The following is a 20,505-nucleotide window of genomic DNA, read 5'->3' as shown; positions in this document are numbered from 1 at the left end:
TAAACGACTCATAGCTTCTTTTCTATTATATGGTGGGGAGCTGCTATGAACATAAGGACACTAATGAACTAAAAGGGGAAGGGATGTCCCTGCCAAATAAACATCAGAGAAAGGGCAAGGTGGTGGTGACCAAGGCAGCACCACTATGTACAGAATTTAGCATGGGACTTGGTACTTACACTGGCCACTAATGTACAGTATGATATGGATGTTTAAGGCATTGAAAATAAACCACTTGCTGCAATGTCCTGAGTCGAGAGGGCTAAAATCAGAACATAAAAGGGCTTACCCCTTTTTTTTTTTTTTATTAAAAGTTGTTTAGTTGTTAAGCTGGCTGCCATGAGGCCTAACATTTAGTTCCAATTATTAGATAAGTATCTGTTTTGAATGGTATTTGAATTACCAGGTTCTACCTTGTTCTGGTTGGTAAAGTCTCCTTTGTATTTTGTAAAGAGGCGAAAATTGGTATACTGATTTATAGAACAGATATGCCATTTTTCAAAGTATATTAAGACCATGGTTCACTATAACACGGTGCTTGTTGGAATAAACCTACCAAGAATAAACTGGTCTCTATTTGGGGAGGAAACACTGAGTGGAAGAGATAGGACTTTGTTTTACGTATTTTCCATTATCAGGTCATTCTGGTTTAAATGTTCTAGTTTAAACTGATGCCATTTTCTTTCCCTCTACTTTGCTGAATAAATGGCTGAGGACATTTCTAATTTACAGAGTTGGTTAACAAAATAAAATCTAATTTGGCAGCCAAAATCATATTAAGATTTATACGCTAAGAATTTGTAAAATGTATACACTAAATACACGTATGTGACTACATTAACTTTTCTTCAAGTATGCTCACCTATGGTCTTCTCTGAGGCACAGTCTATCATGCTGAGGTCCTAACATAATATGAAAATAAGATGCATTTGGGAAAGCAAGAGTAAAACAAAAACATACCTTAAGCAAAATCTTACACATCTCCAACTCATTATTAACCAGGTTTTAAGTTTTAATAAGTTCATTACATTAAAAGTTTAGATGTCTGGGTGGTTCTACCCCAAAACATGATCTCTGAGGGATTTCCATGTCTGTGTAATAGAGTGATCACGTGACACTTTCCCAACTCACTAATCTGAACATACAACATGAAGAAAGGTCATATTCTATCTTGTTTGAAACATCTGGGAAAATGAGCCTGGTATTTATAAGATGAGGCTCTCTGGTTGGGGTCGTTGACATGTCAAGCCAATCAGCTTGCAAATGTAAAAAGAACACTGGTAGGTGCAAAGGTGGAAAGGGAAAGGGGGGCAACAGAATAAAGGATTTCTTGTTAACTGATGAGAAAGGAACATACATATCTCAATGAAATGTGATTTTTTATTTTTTCTGGATTTTCCAAAGATTAAAAAATTTTATTTTATTTTTTCAATGATATTTATTCACTTATTTTTAAATATAATTTATTGTCAAATTGGTTTCCATACAACAGCCAGTGCTCATCCCAACAAGTGCCCTCCTCCCTGCCCATCACCCATTTTCCCCTTTCCCCCATCCCCCATCTACCCTTAGTTTGTTCTCAGTCCTTAAAAGTCTCTTATGGTTTGCCTCCCTCCCTCTCTGTAACTTTTTCCCCCCCTTCCCCTCCCCCATGGTCTTCTATTAAGTTTTTCAAGATCCACACTGAATGTAAATGGACTAAATGCTCCAATCAAAAGACATAGGGTATCAGAACGGATTAAAAAACAAGACCCATCTATTTGCTGTCTACAAGAGACTCATTTCAGATCTGAGGACACTTTCAGATCTTTTAAATTGGAAACTTAAATCCTTGAAATGACAAGGAAACATAAATAATTTACAAATAAACTCACTAGGTCATCAAATGCTGTTCAGTCCCCAATTGGTAAGAGCAGTGAGTACAATCTACACATTTAAGCCCACTGGCTCACTTTGCACAGTGTCAATTTACTTTCAGTAAAGGTGTCAATATCAGTTTTTTAAAAGGACATGTTGGTAAACTGTACATATCTATTTGTAGGTGCCATGATGTAACCTGGTGCACAGTAAACATTCTTCCTGTGGTTAAAAAACTTGGATGGTAGAAAAATCAGAAAAATACATGACCTACTGTTAGGTGGTGACCAAGCTTAAGGCATGTCCACTGAAAGGTTAAAACCTGGATAATAAAAAGTAGTTGCAGTACCAGTAACATTTCCCAAAATGTCAGATTGCAGAAGTATCACTTACATAATTGCTTGTAGTTTATTCCTTTGCTTTTCTCTTTTCTCTCTGCATCTTTGTAACAATTTTTTAAAACTGGAAATATAATTGTTGTCGTGTGAACAGCTGTAGAAATGATTAAAAGGTATGGAAAAACATAACATGAATGCCAATAATCTGTTTCTAGCAGTAATATATGTGGAACACTGTTTAGGAACAAAAGAGGAGAAAGAAGCACAAAGGGAGAAAGGTTTATCATCTTTGAAAATGTAAAAACTAAACTTCATCGCTTAATAGGAAAAAAAAGGTTTCATATTTAAAGTCAAGGAGAGCTAACTCCTAGCTGGCAACACTACCCTGCATCACTGGGGTCAGCAGCAGTGACTTGCTGTGGGGCAATGTTGCAGGACAAAGTGGACAGGACTTTGGAGCTAGGGGACAGAAAATAATCCACCTCTGCCAGATGAGTGATGTTGGGCAAATCAGTTAGTCTCTGCCAGACTACATTTTGTCATCCAAAAATTTGATATAACTACCCAAGAGCCTCATGTGGAGGTGAACACGTATTTCTCTGTGAAATGTTTGTTGCTGTTTAAATAGACAGCACTGTGCAAATGTAGGCTACTGTTTCGTATTGCCAATTGTCAAATATGCTACTTAATTCTATCCAGCTATACAAAGTAGCATAGCCTCCCAATGGTCTTTTGAATAGTTAAAGATTTATGAATAAAATGATTTTCCTAATAGGATTAACCTGAAGCTTTTCTTAAACATGTAACCTTGAGCCCACCCTACAAAATAATGCTTTGACTATAGCAATGTACATAAAGACTATTCTAGTTTCTAAGATGTCAAACATCGTTCACAAAAGAGAACTACTCTTGAAAGAGATATATTTGTTTTAGCAAGAAAAGATTTCTAGTTCTAATTATGAGTGATTTATTGATGAATGCAAACCATAGCGTAAGAGGCATTCCTACGAGTGTCCTCATGTGTGGTTTGCAAGGTTAAGGAAGAGGAGAAATGACTTGATGGTACCAATGGACCTTATATCTATTTAAATATTGTTAAAGGAAAATTATCTCTTAGGCATTTAAGAAAACTACATTGGGGTGCCTGGGTGGCTCAGTCGGTTGAGCGTCCCACTCTGGCTCAGGTCATGATCCCACAGTCCGTGAATTCGAGCCCCGCGTTGGGCTCTGAGCTGTCTGTGCTGACAGCTCAGAGCCTGGAGCCTGCTTGGGATTCTGTGTCTCCCTCTCTCTCTTTGCCCCTTCCCCACTTGCACTCTGTCTCTCTCTCTCTCTCAAAAGTAAACAAACATTAAAAAAATTTTTTTAAAGAGAAAAAAAAAAAGAAAACTGATTAAAATAAGTCTGAGAATGGGAAAACACCAAAACTGTAAAGAAGGTAAAAATAAGCATAATCTTAACCAAAGATAATAATAAACCAACATGTTGACATACCAGTCACCCTCTATAAATACATCTTCTAAAAATGCACCCTATAAATATACTTTTGCACCTGCTTTCTTCCCATTGAGTATCAAATATACTTTTTTTTTTTTTTGAGAGAGAGAGAGAGAGAGCGAGTGCACAAACAGGGGAGGGACAAAGAGAGAGAGGGAGACACAGAATCTGAAGCAGGCTCCAGGCTCTGAGCTGTCAGTGCAGAGCCCAAGGCAGGGCTTGAACCCATGAGCCGCAAGATCATGGCCTGAGCCACAGTTGGATGCTGAACCAACTGAGCCACCCAGGTGCCCCTCAAATAGACTTTTTAAGAGCAACTGTTTGGAAATTGTCAAGTACCTGAAGAAATATGTTGCGATTGACATAATTCAGTGGCCAATGGAAATATCATGGCAAGTTCCCAACCGGTCTCATCTCACTGAATAGAAACAAATGTCCTCATTTCAAACAAGTGGGAATAACCGAACTGATTTAGGACTCTACTTCTCTTCTAGTTAAAAAATGTAGTTCCATGCAGCAACAATATTATGGGGAACAAAAGAAAAAAAATAACTGTCTAAATTTGCACTAGGGTCATTTCTTCAGACGACCAAAGACCATCTTTTTCCCAGCTCCGTGATTCAGGCTTAAACTGGATCTCTCAGAAGCAACAACAGAATTTTTGCCAAGTGACTAGGATATAAACACCCTTTTGGTTGCACAGTGAGACATATGCTCTAAAGAAATGTGGTTCAAAATAGGCAAGTGGGTTTCTCTAGAATGAACGAGAGCCCTTGTAAGCAGCTTTGTCTTCAGAGCCTCATGTCTGCACTCATGTCAGCTTGGTAACTGTTGTCTCCACAGGTAACGGCGGCACACTGTTTTCATGATTCCTTACACTAATGAACTGCTATAAATTTGTTTTCGATATTCCAGAGAGCCCTAACTTCAGCCTTTAGGCAATGCTGAGGATGCACCCTATACTCTAGTCTCACCTTTTGCAAGGTGTACTCTCAGCACTGTGGGCGATTTCCATGAGAGGATATTCTATTTAAAGAACTACTGTCCCAGCATAATACACAAAATCATTTATGAAGGTGCAAGAGACATGGAAATCTCTCAATTATGTTTACACAAGCACAATGTCAGGGCCTCCCTTCCCTGTTCCCTAAGGGGCTGGGAGAAGAGTACTCAGTTGTGAGCAGAGAAAGACATGCAGGAAGTGTTCACGTGGTCATGGAGTGGGAAGATAGAAACTTCTCCAAAAAGCTGCACACATACACTTCCTGAGCCCAAGAGTGTGCCCAAGAGTGTCCTGGGCATTTTCAGAAAGAAGGGAGGCAGGCCAAAGCAGAGAATGGTCTTAGGCTCCCTATTTTTGACCTCAAACACAGACATCAAATTCTTCTCTTGGCATGTTTTAAAATGGAGTACCTTTAAAACAAGGAATATTTAAAGGGTGCATTAAATTTTATTTTTAAAACCTTCCATAGGCTAAAAATAAGCAAACCACTCTCAATTGACAAAAATGTGCTAATGCAACATAAGTACCTTCACCTTACAATTACAATCAGATTCATAGCCTTTGATGTCCCTTGAATTTAAAAATGGAAATGACAACATAAATTTATAATGTTAATGATTTTCCAATTTAAATTCCAAGATAGAAATGAAAAAAATTTTAATGTCATTCAAAAAAATACCCACCGGTCAGAGTGGCTAAAATGAACAAATCAGGAAACAACAGATGCTGGTGAGGATGTGGAGAAACGGGAACCGTCTTGCACTGTTGGTGGGAATGCAAACTGGTGCAGCCTCTCTGGAAAACAGTGTGGAGGTTCCACAAAAAATTAAAAATAGAACTACCCTTCAACCCAGCAATAGCACTGCTAGGAATTTATCCAAGAGATACAGGAGTGCTGATTCATAGGGGCACATGTACCCCAATGTTTATAGCAATAGCGAACTTATGGGAAGAGCCTACATGTCCATCAACTGATGAATGGATAAAGAAGATGTGGTTTATATATACAATGGAATACTACTTGGCAATGAGAAAGAATGAAATCCTGCCATTTGCAGCAATGTGGATGGAACTGGAAGGTATTATGCTGAGTGAAATAAGTCAGTCAGAGGAGGACAAATATCATATGACCACTCATATGTGGATCTTGGGAAGCTGAACAGAAGACCATGGGGGAGGGGAAGGGGAAAAACTGGTTACAAACATAGAGGGAGGGAGGCAAACCATAAGAGACTTTTAAATACAGAGAACAAACTGAGGGTGGATGGGGGGTGGGGGAGAGGGGAAAGTGGGTGATGGGCATTGAGGAGGGCACCTGTTAGGATGAGCACTGGGTGTTGTATGGAAACCAATTTGACAATAAATTATATTCAGAAAAGTATACCCAACTCCTGAGTTGGCAGTTAATATCCTTTTAACAATATTTCACACATGCACTCACACACACACACACACACACACACACACACACACACATACACACACACCCTGTAGTCTCATAACTGTGCACCAATGAGATGGGGACAATTTAGTTTTACTATTATAGTGGTAAAATTCATAATGAGAACATGTTTGCCACAAAATCAAATCTCTTCCCAGATATCTTCCATAGAGGGCCAGAAGTCTTCCCAGTTTTTTCACTCATGTATACCTGATCCCCACAACAAATACCTGTCACATAGTGCGTGGTTAATGCACATTAGTTGAATGAATAAATAGAGAAAATAGAAATACAGTGCATGATGTGTTTGTGAAGCTGTGTGTATATTGTTATCGGGGTATATAAATAGCCTTGTTTTAAATTTGGGCATAAGGGGGGCACCTGGGTGGCTTAGTTGGTTGAACGCCTGACTTCAGCTCAGGTCATGATCTCACAGTTCATGAGTTCGAGCCCCGCATCAGACTTGCTATTAGCAGCTCAGAGCCCAGTTCAGATCCTCTGTCCCCCTCTCTCTGCCCCTCCGCAGCTCATTCTCTCTCACTATTTCTCAAAAATGAATAATAAATTTGGGCATGAGGACATCTGATGGAATACATTTACCAAAATCAAAGACATTATTGCCTGAACTTCTGTGCAGCAACAGAAGAAAAACCACTGGCAAATGGCCAGGTAGGTGCCTGGTCAACCTCAAGATGAATCTGGAGCAAGCCTGGGGCAGTGGAGGTGGCACCTGGGGTTCTACTTTGGCACTCCTCCTACCTGGGCGCCCAGACAGGAGAAGCACAGTAGCACTCATGGATTGGATAGCACATGCCAGGTTCAGGCTAATCCGTGGATTATCTCATTCCATCCTTAGGGTAGATGCTTATTCTATTCCTACTTGTTTGATGAGAAAACTAAACACAGAGTTATAAAACTTATCAGAGGGCTCTTGCCTACCCACTGGAGTGGGGTTTTAGCTTTTGCATTCTGCTTTTAGAGTCTACACAAGAACCACCGTGTTACATGGATTGTCTCAGGGAACCTCCCCTCCCTGGGCCCCAATCTGTAAAATGTAGGCAGCCCAGTTGATAAAAATTAAGTTTCAAGACACTCCAAGGGGGAGCCTGGGTAACTCAGTCTGTTGAGGGTCCCAACTCTTGATTTTGGCTCAGGTCATGATTGCAGGGTTGTAGGACTGAGCCCCTAGAAGGGCTCTGCACCGAGTGTGGAGCCTGCTTAAGATTCTCTCTCTCTCTCTCTCTCTCTCTCTCTCTAAAAAGAAAGAAAGAAAGAAAGAAAGAAAGAAAGAAAGAAAGAAAGAAAGAAAGAAAGAAAGAAAGACACTCCAGGGTGTGGGCACAATGGGAGAAGGGAGTCAAAAGGTACAAACTTCCAGTTACAAAGTAAATAAGCGCTAGGGATATAATGTATAGCACGGTGACTGTAGCTAATAATATTGTATCGTGTATTTGAAAGTTGCTAAGAAAGTATATCTTAAAAGTTCTCATCACAAGAAAAAAATTATAACCATGTGCAATGATGGATGTTAACTAGACTCATTCTGGTGATTTCTCAATATGTACAAATATTGAATAATTACATTGTATACCTGAAACTAATATAATGTTATATGTCAATTATATCTCAGTTAAGACAAAAAGACACTCCAGGGTACCTGAGTGGCTCAGTCAGTTAAATGTCCAACTTTCACTCAGGTCATGATCTCATGGTCTGTGAGTTCGAGCCCTGCATAAGGCTCTGTGCTGACAGCTCAGAGCCGGGAGCCTGCTTTGGATTCTGCCTCTTTCTCTTTCTCTCTCTCTCTCTGTCTCTCTCACTCTCTCTCTCTCTCTCTCTCCCTCCCTCCCTCCCTCCCTCCCCTGCTCATGCTCTGTCTTTCTCTATCTCAAAAATAAATAAACATCAACAAAAATTAAGGGTGCCTGGGTGGCTCGGTCAGTTAAACATCTGATTCTTGATTTCGGCTCAAGTCATGATCTCTCAGTTTATGGGTTCGAGCCCTGCGACAGGCTCTGTGCTGTTAGCACAGAGCCTGCTTGGAAATCTCTCTAGCCCCTCTTCTGCTCTCTCTCTCTCTCAAAAATAAATAAACTAAAAAAAATAAAAATAAGAAAACAATTAAAAAAAAAGACACTCTAGGTTAAAGACCCCAAATTCTGATATTTATTTATCTAAAAAGGCCATAGTGGTCTCACTGCAATATACCCTGTCATCTTGATATTGTTGGTCCATTAAATATTGGGATCGATTTCATAGTAAGTAATGATGGACTATTCCTGAAATTTTATAATAGCAAGACCAGAGATAGGTTTCAGTACATCTATAGTTATTTAAAAACAGTTACAGTATATAGTATGTGGCTGCAACAACCAGATGAAATAGGAATCCAACCAGCCTTTCTTCTGGACCAGTAAACACTAAGATTTAATGGATATTTTCATTAAATTTATTCTAACTTTTGTTGCCACTTATGGGTCGTTTACTTGCCAAAAGTTACTTTCTAATTGCTTTATGTTTCCTAAGTAGCCTTTATACTGCTTAGGTAAGGATGGCAAAAAATACTGGGCCTAGGTGTGAAATGGATAATTAAATTAAATGGACTCAGGTACACCTGGCTGGCTCAGTTGGTACTGTATGTGACTCTTGACCTTGCGGTTGTGAGTTCAAGCCCTACACTATGCCTAGAGATTATTTAAAAAAATAAAATCTTAAAAAAAATTTTTTTAAAGGGGCACCTAGCTGGCTCAGTCAGTTGAGCATGTGACCTTGGCTCAGGTCATGATCTCATGGTTTGTGAGTTCAAGTCCTGCATTGGGCTCGCTGCCGTCAGTGTGGAGCCTGCTTTGGATCCTCTGTCCCACTCTCTCTCTCTCTCTCTGTCCCTCCCCAGTTTGTGCTCTCTTTCTATCTCAAAAATAAACATTAAAAAATTAAAAAAAAATTTAATGGGCTAAAAAAGGATTCCCTCATTAGTACCTATACATTGAAATACACATTATTGTGGTTTGGTTTCAATCTGGTATTTTAAAATCTAAAATAGTACCAATTTTATACAATAACAGTAAAATCCTTATTTGTTGAGAATATGCACAGATAAAAGTTTATAAGCTTAAAAAACAAATAGCAGTAATTGTCATACTTTCCCAATAATAAAACACATTTTAGTAAGGTTTCACCTTATAAATTTTTTTTTAATATTTATTTTTGAGATAGAGAGTGCATAAGTTGGGGGAGGGGTAGAGAGAAGAGGGAGACACAGAACCCAAAGTAGGCTCCAGGCTCTGAGCCATCAGCAGAGCCTGATGTGGGGCTTGAACTCACAAACCATAAGACCATGACCTGAACCCAAGTCCAATGCTTAACTGAGTGAGCCATCCAGGCATCCCTAAGGTTTTCATATTTTAAAAACTCAAAATAGCTTTATAAGTTCACAAAATAATACTATTTTTTTTCCTCAAGATATTAACACATTCTTGTATTGCAGCTGGATAGGATTATTTTTTGGAGATTTAGCATTTGCCACTTTAAGGAGTATTTCTTTTAATATTTTTACTTCAATATTCAGAAAACAGCATAATTACATTAAATTTAATTTTTAAAACAATATGAATACTTTTGTTTGAAATATAACAACTTTGATAATATCACGTATCTAATCTGATGTTGTAATAAATTGGGGTTTAACAGTGATTTTCTATGATACAACCAATAATTCAAAAACTAATCGTTCTACAGGAGGATAAAATGTATCAAATCTGTTGGTTCTGAAGGTGAAGCAAGGTTTCGTTCTGGTACAGTGTATCATTGAGATCCCAGGAGGAAACAGAATTAAACTCAGTTCAAACGGAGAGATTTTTAATGAAGGGACAACCTACAGAGGTGTTGGCAGGGTCAGGGGAATCAACATGGACACAAGATGCGAATAACCTAGAAACCGGCACTACCACCACCCCTCCCCCCCACCAGCCCAGCCTTCCCAAAGCAGGAGATACAAAGGGGGGAGAATGTTACTGACATGACAGCTGGAGCCCAAGAGAGCAGGAAAGGCTGCAGAGCAGGAGCTACAATCCTGAAAAGGGGAAGCTACTGCCAGAGGTTTTTGAGGGTCATTACTTCATACCACCTGCACTGAAGGGACAGAGCAGGAAGAAATACCCCAACTTCTCTCTCCTCTTCTCTCCGATCCTCTGCTTTTACCTTCCACTGGCCCAAACAGAAGCCAATTGGAAGGAATCAGCTTCTAGGGGCAAAAACAGAGAAGAGGAAGGCAGGGTGTGGCTCAGTGGCAGGGGACCAGAGCACCAGCGAGCTCAGTCACATAACTGTCACTGAGGCCTGAAGCAGAGGCGCAAGACTAAGCATGCTCCTCTGACCTAATTTCTAAGAAGTCAACCAGAAAATACCATTTTGGGAAAACAATTTTTTAAAAATATAAAATCCCTTAACAAATTATCTGATTAAAAGTGGGCAGAGGACCTGAAAACACATTTTTCCAAAGAAGACATCCAGAGGGCCAACAGATACATGAATCACTAATCATCAGGGAGATGTAAATCAAAACCACAATGAGATAACACTTCACACCTGTCAGAATGGCTAAAAAAAACCCCAAACCTCCTTTTCCTTCTGAATTTTCCCTCCTTCAAATTCTATTTAATCTCTTCCTTTCATTTACCTCCTGGTAACACAGAAGTCTGTGGTTCAATAAGTCCTCCAGTTAAGCAGACCTCTCTCTAACACCCCATCCTCACAGCACTCTGAGCTGTGGGAAGTCTATACTACTGTCAATGAATGCAAACTCTAGGAAATTTTCCTAAGACCTATTACGATTAGTGATACTTTTCACAAAATTTAACCCAGCCACCCACCAGTGATGACAACATACACCATTTCTTTGATAAATGTCAAATGCATGTGAAGTACATACGTGAAATGTTTGTTTCAATGTTCTCTAATCTATTAATTTTATATGTATGTGTGTAATTTTTGCATGTCTTCGGATTACAGGGTAAATGCAAACTAATACAGAGACTGACCAAAGCTACCACATGAGAACTTAGGTAGCCCCACTACTAAGAAGCCTTCTGAGTACACCTGGAAGTCTTAAGTGGAGGTTCTCCAGGTATGCATCCCTGACTACCACTAAACAAGGTCCTGGAGGGCAGGAAGCATGGGTGATTCATCTTTGCAGTAGCCAGAGGTCCTAAAACAGTGTCTTGCACATTGCAGGCACTCAATAAATGCTGAATTGGTCAAACATTGGTCTGTCCCCATAACCAACCACCCCAAAAGCACACAGATAATTACTTCTTGGAAAAATTCCAACTACTGTTTGATGTTACCTATGTGACTTTTCCCTCAAGAGCAGCTTTGTAGGATTACATTATTTCCTTTTTTCCCCCCTTTGACCTTAATGGCATGTGCTTGAACAACAGCTTCACATAAAATTACTACCAGCACATACCACAGCAGATTCAAGGTATAATTTTAAAAATGGTGCCAATATCTCTCAATTTAGAAGACACATAGTCTCTCCTTCTGAACAAGGCTAAAAAATGCATAATCTGGTATTAACATAAGAGCTCAAGATATTTTGAATATACTTTTTTTTTTTTTATGATCCAAGATTTTTTTTTTGGGAAAGAATTAAAATGTTACCACAAATCTGGCCTTCATTAAAAAGCAATCCTGCATTTTCCTGCATTTAATAAAAGTGTCCAATTACAAAGTTTATTTTGTAATGTAACTTTTAAAACCTAAATAGCAAAAATATTGCATTTAGAATGAATCTGAGTAGGTGTAAAAAAAAAAAAAGACATACCCAGGAAGACAGATTTTGGTGAAAGTTAAAATATTTCATACTTTGTACAACTTAGGATCATTTTCATATTTTATAGTATTGATCCAAGCTTAATTTGAAATGACCTTGACCCTTGAAATACTAAATTTAAGACTTTAGAACAAACTAGCCATTCTCTTCTTCTTTATAGGCAAATTGACTAAATACTAAGGAATTGTATGTTGGGGCCTTTGAACCATGACCAAGAGAAGAAACACTGTTTGATGTATATAAACACTAGAGAATCCATTTTGACTTAATAAAAGGATGAGTTCATTGCACATCCTGTGACAAAATATTCCCCTTTTCCTGAACATGCTCTCTTATTCCAACAATAGATTGTATTTTCCCCAGGATGTGGGGCGATGGGGGATCAAGACAGCTGTTAATATTCATTTCTCAAAATGCACTGTGGTGGGAAATTCAGAATACAGTGAAAGGTAATAAACCTTTTACTTCACCAAAACAGAAGGCTGAATTTAGAGCAGCAGGTAAAGGACATAACAGCACATTCATCATCTGCAATCTTTTAAGTTGCCTAAATCTCTATGATACATTAAATGCTTCAGATCGATGGTTTTATAATATTTTACCAATAGTTCAACACCTGAAAAACCTTAGCAGATTAAAGTCTTAAATTTCAAATATGACCTAACTCGATCTTTTTTATTTTTTAGACCCTCTCAAATTTCCATTTCTTTTTATTAATTGATAAACGATAAAGAATTTTAGGTGCTTATCCACAAAGAAATGAAATTTTCACCTTTTTAGGAACCTAAAAGATGAATAGAAAAAGCCAATCCCAATATAATGTTGTCAAAAGAATATTTTGGAATAGAATGTGACAATTACTTACTTATACTTATGTGGCTCTACCATTCAAAGTGCATCCACGCTTCAAAGCTAAACCTTCAGTAATATCATGGTTGATAGCATCTAATTTCATGTTTAGCTGAGGTCTTAAAGATCCAAAAGGACCAAGACAAACGTATCTATTGTTCTGGCTACTGTATCCATCTTCATCACCATTGTTTTGGGGTGAAATATATTGCAGCCAACCCTCTGAGAGAGACTAAAATAGACAGACGTTGTTTTTGCCTGCCAGCATCCCTTCTGTAATTTTTCTTTGGAGAATGTCCCTAGCCTAGACAATGTGGGGCTAACAAACCCCTTTTCAGAGGAAGACACCTGAATCCAAGTTCAGTCAGGAGAGTGGTTCATTCTCCATGCCCAGACAGTGGCTAGCACCTCAGATTGTCCTGAGACTTTTGTTGCAAATATTAAACAAAAAGCACTCCTTCTTTCTTGCTAGGACTAAGTTGGCAGTAGCATCTAAGGGGCTATCGTATGGAAAAGACTTGTCTGAAAATGAAGCCAAAGCCAGAAATGAAAGATCATAATAACTTTGGTAGATCCAGCCATATTTCCACTGGCAAGATGTACCCATTGGCTTTTTTGCATTAACCACATAAACTCCTTTATACTTAAGACAGTTTGAATGGGTTCTGTCACTTGCAGCTAAAAGAATTCTAAGTCTAAAATGTGACAATGCTAAAAATAAACATGACTGCTTTTGAGGTGCTTAATGGATCTCCCTCCCCTTATATATTATCTCCTTTGATCCTCACAACTCAGGAAATATTTATTAATATTAAATTAATATTCATTATTTTTTGAAAATATACTATGTGGAAGAGGGATGGAGAATGCCAGAGGAGTGAGGAGGTTAGATACCTCAAAGCATTCAACAGATATTCATCAAATGGAAGATTAAACATTATCTAGCAAAGCCAGGGTGCAATTGTTGCACTAATCCCTCAGTGATAAATTAGGAGGCTCTTGAAGTAGCCTGGGCCAGAAAGATGAATGCCAAATAGGCAGCCCTATGAGAATCATTCAAACAATAGGACATAGAGATGGAATCAAATTAGATATGGGGGTCCCAGGTGGGTGTGGCTGTTTTCATTGAAATAGGTGAAGAAGGAAGGCACAGAATTTAGGAGGCAAGGAAGGAGACAAAGTGTGGGTCAGTTAAACATGCCTGCAGGGTATATAAGCAAAAAGGTCCAACAGGCATTCAGTATGAAAGGCCTGGGCTGCAGAGAGGCTGAGATGGGAGATGCCAGATGGAGCATCACCAGCATAGGGATGGCAGTTCAGGCTTGGGCACTGCCCTACTATAGCCTCACCATGAAACGAAGAGGAAAGGGCTGGCGACCAACCCCCTCCAGGTAATCTCAGTCCTGCTTGTGAGCGCCATAAAAGCTGGCTTTCCCCGACAGAGCCGGTACTTAGGAAATATCTGTGCAATGACTGACTGAAGAGTGCACCGTTGGTTCTACACGAGTGCTTCTCCAGGGACCCCCCCCCCCCCCACCGCTTCCAGCTATACTGGATGGCCGCTATATTGCATGGTGTCTCGTTATTCACCTCTCACCTCCTAAACTAGTTCATGCTCTCACATTAGGTGTAATCGCAGCTGGCAACGCTTTCTGGGGATGTCTCAAAAAGATCGGAGTTGAAAAAATATTTTTGTGTCATTTTAATTTAAAGTAAAATTGTTGCCTCTTTCCCCACCCTTTCCTTTTCCTTGGCGAGCCCAGTGACCCCGGTGGTCTTCCAAACAGAGGCGGGGGTCGGAGCTGGGATTCCCCCAAGGTAATTCTTTAGACAGCTATCAAAGTCTCAAAAGAAACAAAGGCTGAGAATCTGAAAGGTGTGGCAATTGGCGATTCCAAGACAGGTTTCCCCGCGTGGGGGAACGAGTACCCCAGGGGCAGGAGACCCTGTGGGGCAGCGAGCCCGGAGATCCAAAGGAAGTGTAGGCAGTCCGCGCCTGCAGGTCCCAGCGCTTGCGCCTGGCTGCAGCCAGCCGAACGTCCATTCTGGCTTGGCTGAGCACTCAGGTTCAAGGTCGCACGGGGGTGACCCGAGCGCCAGGTGCCCCGATGGCCAGCATCCCAACCCGCCTCTGCTTAGGGTCCGGAGCTGGCACTTCTGCTCTGGACACAACCGAGAGGTCCGTTCACCCTTCTGCTTCCGCCTGGTTAACTGCAGACTTTCATCCCTCAGGTCTCCGCCTGCCGGCACCTCGGGCTGGAACGCGCCCTTTTCTCTTTCTCCGCAGCTCCCCTCTGCCTGCCACTTAGCAAAACTGCATTTTTACTTCCCTGTTTGAGATTACGTGTGTGTGTGTAAAGTTCTAAGTCAATAAGTGAGGCAAAAATTCTTGTAGGATCATAATTACTCTTGAAAAATCGCCCATACATCACAAGATTTGGTGTCTACACTCAACGTTGATGTGCAGGAACGTGTGGCTAAAACAAGGAGTAAAGGTGCACAATATATTGAAAAAATACGGATGCAAAATATAATTGTAAGTGCAAAAGAGAAAACGGTATCAGATAAATGAGCCTGCGTGCGACGCCACTGTACTAGTTACTGCCTAAAGAGTCACCAAGGCGGGCCTCGTCTGTTTTGGCTCGCCACGGCATCCTCAGCGCCTGGCCCAGTGCCTGCGACTTCGTACACGTTCAAAGATCTATCCCGAAAAAAAGGGACGGACAGACGGAAGGAAGGAAGCAAGGAAGGAAGGAAGGAAGGAAGGAAGGAAGGAAGGAAGGAAGGGTGGGACCCCGTGGCCGGCAGACAGGGGGGCTGGAGAGGGGCGCAAGGGAGGCTGGGCGAGCTCCATCCCGGTGGCCGAGGGCTGCGGAGCCAGGTGCTGAGGCTGGCGTGGGATCCGGTGAGCCGGACTGGGACCGCGGCACCTGCGCCTCCCCGGGAGGCCACGGCGCAGGCCCCGCCCCGCCCCCGCCCCGCCGCGCACGCACGCGCCCTGCAGCCGGGTCGCCCGGCCGGCTCGCTCGCTCAAGCTCACCCGCGCGCTGGCTGCCCCTCGCGCCTGCGCCCGCTGGGGGGCGCTCCCCTCCCGCCCCGCGCGCCGACACGCGGGCGCCCCCCGCACGGCTGATTCCATTCCCGACCTGGGCGCGCGCGCCACCTCCTACCTGCGGGCCGGCGATTGGAGGCGCGCAGAAGGGCTGAGAGGGCTGAACAAGACCGCGGCCTGAGGCGGAAAGCGAAAGAGCTAGCGGCCGCGGCGGAAGGTCCGGGCACGGGCGCGCGCGCGCCCGCGCGCGCCCCCGGCCCTCGTTCCCTCAGTCGACTCCCAGCCAGAGCCCAACCCTGCTGCCGCGCGCCGCCCGCCTCGCCGCGCCTAATAACAACGGTGCCCGGGGTCAGGTGGCCGCGCGCGGACAGCGCCTCCATTGGCTCAGCGGGGAGCGCGGCGCATTAGGATTGGTTGGGAGGCGGAGCCTCGACCAGTGGGAAGGCGGAGCTGTGGAGGGAGGCGGGCTGGGAGGCAGCGGGGGCGGGGCCAGGCCGTGGTCCGCGCCTTTGTGCCCGGCGCGCGCTCTCCGCCCGCTCCGGCTGCAGCGCCGGCTGCATCAATAATTCAGAGCGGCGGCGGCGGCGGCAGCGGCGGGTGCGAGCAGGAGGCGGCGGAAGCAGCGGGGACCGAGCGGCAGCGGCTATGTATCCAAGTGCGGCTGGGCAGCCGCGGCACCCCTGAGGCCCGGGAGGGGCTCCGGGAGCATCGCGCGGGGGGTACGCTTGCCACGGAGTGCAAGGAAGAGCAGTAGTGTCCAGAGCGGCATCTGCGAAGCTGCGCACGGAGCTGAGGAGGGGGCTTCGGAGTGGGGTTGGGGCGGGGGGGCGGCTGGCGCAGGCAGCCCCCGGGGTGGGGGGCGGGGTGGGCGCCGGCGCCGCGATGCTGGGCGTCGTGGAGCTGCTGCTGCTGGGGGCGGCGTGGCTGGCGGGCCCGGCCCGCGGGCAGAATGAGACGGAGCCCATCGTGCTGGAAGGCAAGTGCCTGGTGGTGTGCGACTCCAACCCCACGTCCGATCCCACGGGCACAGCTCTCGGCATCTCTGTGCGCTCCGGCAGCGCCAAGGTGGCTTTCTCTGCCATCAGAAGCACCAACCACGAGCCGTCCGAGATGAGTAATCGCACTATGATCATCTACTTTGACCAGGTGAGCGCTCCATCAGATTGGTTTGCGAGGGGGAGAGGTGGAGGGTTGATGTTCGATCCACTCCAAGGCTCTGCGGAGCCTCGGGAGCAGGAGTTCGGGACTGACTCTTGTCTACTTCCCTTCGTTCCCGTCTCATTGTAGGTACTAGTGAACATCGGGAACAACTTTGATTCAGAACGCAGTACTTTCATCGCCCCGCGCAAAGGGATCTACAGTTTTAACTTCCACGTGGTAAAAGTCTACAACAGACAGACCATTCAGGTCAGCCGCTGCCTCAGGGTCAGGCCCCGAGCCCGGCAGAGGGCTATTACCTGCTGGAGTGAGCGGGCCGTATGGGGGGTGGGAGATAGAAGGGGCAGCTGCATGTGCCTGGGGTTGCTTGGATGGACGAGTAGCAGGGCCTCATAGTTCTGTGGCTTGGACTGTCTCTTGTTTTCTTCTCTCGCCGGCTCTTGGAACCTAGTCCTCTTCCCACACAGAGTTTCCTGCCTTCGCCTTCTGGGCCCCTCCAAAGAGGTTCTTCCCCTTTTCCTACGGGATACCAGGGATTTCCCGTAGAGGTTGCTGGTTAGCATCAAAGACCGTTCCTCTTTCCAGAAGCTTTCCGCGACCGTTGCCTTCAGCTCCACAGACCGTATCCTCATTCTCTGTCCCAGCTCGGAAGCCTGGACTCCTGTGCGCTTGCCTTTAGCACCACGCTCGGGCCGGGATGGGAAGGGTGCTCCTGGCATCCCTTTGGAGACTCTGGGTTTTTGAACTACCGGCGGGCGCCGAGCCCAAGCGTTTGAAGGGTGGAGAGAGCAGGGGGCGGGTGTAGTGCTGCTCCCCCAGGGGCTCCAGCTGTGCCTGTGTCAGCACTCACCGTCCCTCTAGGTTCCCAAAGGTGTCCAGGTTTCCTTTGGGCAAAGACAAGAGCCGGGATGCACGGCTGGGGAGAGGGCGCTGGGCCTTTGGCTGCTGATGCTACCGCAAGGGCAAAACCAGGCGGTGATGGCACGGCCGGTTCTGGGGATGAAGCACAGAGTGCAGCCCTGGCAGAATTTCTCATCAGTCCGAAGCCTTGCCCAGCTTCCCTACCGTGTCTCCACTGTGTCAGGCAGCTAGGACCGGGAGGAAGCAGGGTTTGGTTTGGCTTGGTTCTCCCGGAAACTCCAGTTGCCCGAGTTTCTCTTTGAAGCGGGGTGGGGCAGGGGGTAGGGGTGGGGGTGGAAGCGAATGTCTTGGGACACCAGAGCTGCCTATGGGTTCGTTAAGCTGGGTAAAAGAACGCAGTCAGGCTTTGCTTGGCGCACTTTAGGAATGAAAGCAACTCCCATTTTGGGGGCAGACCCTTCCTGTCACCCAGATTGGCTGTTTTTCGCCCCACTGGTCCCTCAGCAGTAAGCTGCAGAGCCCCCTTTTTAAACCACCGACCCCCTTCCACCATGCTCCCAGGCCTTTGTGGTTGTTAGCCAAGCGGGGAAGGTTCGCATCTCCACTGCTGCTTAGGTACCCTCCTCTGTCGCGCCTCTGAAGTAGGCCTTTCTCTTTCCCAGGTAAGCCTCATGTTAAACGGGTGGCCGGTGATTTCAGCCTTTGCTGGTGACCAGGACGTGACCCGGGAGGCCGCCAGCAATGGAGTTCTCATCCAGATGGAGAAAGGCGACCGAGCATACCTCAAGCTGGAGCGGGGGAACTTGATGGGGGGCTGGAAGTACTCGACCTTCTCTGGATTCCTGGTCTTTCCCCTCTGACTGGCTCATCACCGTAATGGAGGCAGGGAGAGGGCGAAGGCAGGAGGAAGGCAGGAGGGGGAATGAGAAGATGGCACGACTGGAAACTTCCTACATGGTCCCCAGCTGTATCCGGGTAAAAGGTGTGCACCGGAGGCCGGTGGGACAACTTTGTCCGTTTCCTCATTAGGAGAAGCAAATTCTGCTTAGCTCTGCGCACTCCCATTTCCAAAAATAAACTCGCCTCCCCGATTCCGGTTGAAGTAATCAAGAAAGAGAGACTGCCTTGTCATTGTTTCTTACCCCCATGTTCATGTTCCCTAAAATTTATACAAAAGAAACTTTGTATTTCACTGTATAAGGTGAAATATCTTCCTCCTCAGCCCCCTCGGAATCTTTCCACCTGCTGAAATCTAATATACTCCTCCCCCTTTTTAGTTTGGAGAGGGGAATAAGGTTTTTGTTTTGTTTTTTGAATGGGGGAGGTAGTTTTAATTTGGCAAGTATTGCTCTTAAAACACCGCTCAAGAGTTAATTAGCTGAAGATACTTTGTGTCCTCCGCTGCTTGTTAGCAGAGACAGGACTTACCTTAGTGGTGACTGGTTCAAAAATATATATAAATATATATCATTTGTATTCAAAGAACTCTTCCCAGTGGAAACTGGCTGTATTTCCGTATTTCTATGTCCTATTCGGAGTGATCGTGAAATCTAAGGCTGCTTGATGTTCTGATGCTTGTCAATGCCCTCGTGTTCTGTGGCTCCACTAAATGCCAGGAGGTTCTTCCGGACGCTTCCTCGTCCTCTGTAACATACGTGTGAATAGCCAAGATTTAATTTTGCTTTAACCCAATAAAGTTGAAGTGGGACTTTTATTTTTCTGAAACAGCTTTCTAAACTCCGCACCTTCCCCAGCTGCGAGGTTTGGGGGCGGGTTGTGGAAGCGCAAGGCTGAGAGGCGCCGGGGACTTGGTGGGAAGGCCTGGGCGTGAGGGCTTCTAGCGAAGCCGGCCTGCGCTCCTTTTTTTTGCGCCAGGCCTACAGCCAGCCCGCATTCGCCTGTGCTCCCTGCTTTGGCCAAAATCTTGCCTGGCCAGGAGACACTACCGGCCTGGAAGCGAAGTGGGATTTTTTCGAAGTCCAGATACATCAGGAATAATCCCAATTGGAGGAGTCGGCACGCTTCCCACGCCTCCGCCCCTGGATGTCCCGAACCGTCAGCCCCACATTTCCCGGAGCAGCTTTATGTTTTACACCAGCGCCTCTGAATCCCGCGTCCGTCCGCCGTACTAGCCTGGCGCCCAGGACCTGTGATTGCGCTCCACGCAGGACTTTCGTTCGAGAGGTTCGTCCAGGAGGTTTGATTGTATCGGAACATAATGTGAAAGCAAAACTGAAATAAACGACTTCGTTTTAAGTCTAGAAGTCTGACCCAGTCGCTTCAGCCTCGGGGAGGTCGGGCGCCAGAAAGCGGAAAGCGGGTGGAGGCCAAAGTCCTGGGGCAAGAGCCTGGGCCTGGATTGGCGCCTCTGGCTTTGGTCCTTTTAGAAGATTTTTCCTGGCCGGACGTTCGGGGGTGAATTTTATTGGCTCCTAGGGGTTGGAGAGAAGGGGGTAATAATTGCACAATAAGCAACATTTCTTGTTATTACTGCGGCTCCTCTGATTGAAATTCACCGAGCACTCGGCCTTCCTTGAAATGAGGGCATGTTTCTCCTCCGCGCACAAGCCAGGGGCCGGCATCCCTTGCCGCACTCTTCGCATCCCCAGTGCCCAG

At 44.8% G+C, this 20,505-nt stretch overlaps 1 protein-coding gene across 1 annotated transcript; it reads left to right on the top strand.

The window, feature by feature from the left end:
- Positions 1–16,752: 16,752 nt before the first annotated feature.
- CBLN1 (cerebellin 1 precursor) lies at positions 16,753–18,749 on the top strand. Its single transcript, XM_047079344.1, has 3 exons — positions 16,753–17,016; positions 17,158–17,277; positions 18,552–18,749. Exons 1-3 carry the CDS (start codon positions 16,753–16,755, stop codon positions 18,747–18,749), a joined length of 582 nt encoding a protein of 193 aa, XP_046935300.1.
- Positions 18,750–20,505: the final 1,756 nt, after the last annotated feature.

Source organism: Lynx rufus, unplaced genomic scaffold, assembly GCF_022079265.1.
Source record: "Lynx rufus isolate CCGP_SWC_20201006 ecotype Redwood Valley unplaced genomic scaffold, mLynRuf1.p SCAF_16, whole genome shotgun sequence".
NCBI classification, from domain to species: Eukaryota; Metazoa; Chordata; class Mammalia; order Carnivora; family Felidae; genus Lynx; species Lynx rufus.
The sequence above is the reverse complement of the archived record's forward strand: the minus strand, read 5'-3'. Positions and strand labels throughout refer to the sequence as shown.

Bases quoted from the DNA above. Each gene is read 5' to 3' on its own strand.
- CBLN1 (XM_047079344.1), top strand. From the start codon at position 16,753: ATGCTGGGCGTCGTGGAGCTGCTGCTGCTGGGGGCGGCGTGGCTGGCG. The intron at 17,017-17,157 runs GTGAGCGCTCCA...GTCTCATTGTAG, and splicing joins TGATCATCTACTTTGACCAG to GTACTAGTGAACATCGGGAA. The intron at 17,278-18,551 runs GTCAGCCGCTGC...TCTCTTTCCCAG, and splicing joins ACAACAGACAGACCATTCAG to GTAAGCCTCATGTTAAACGG.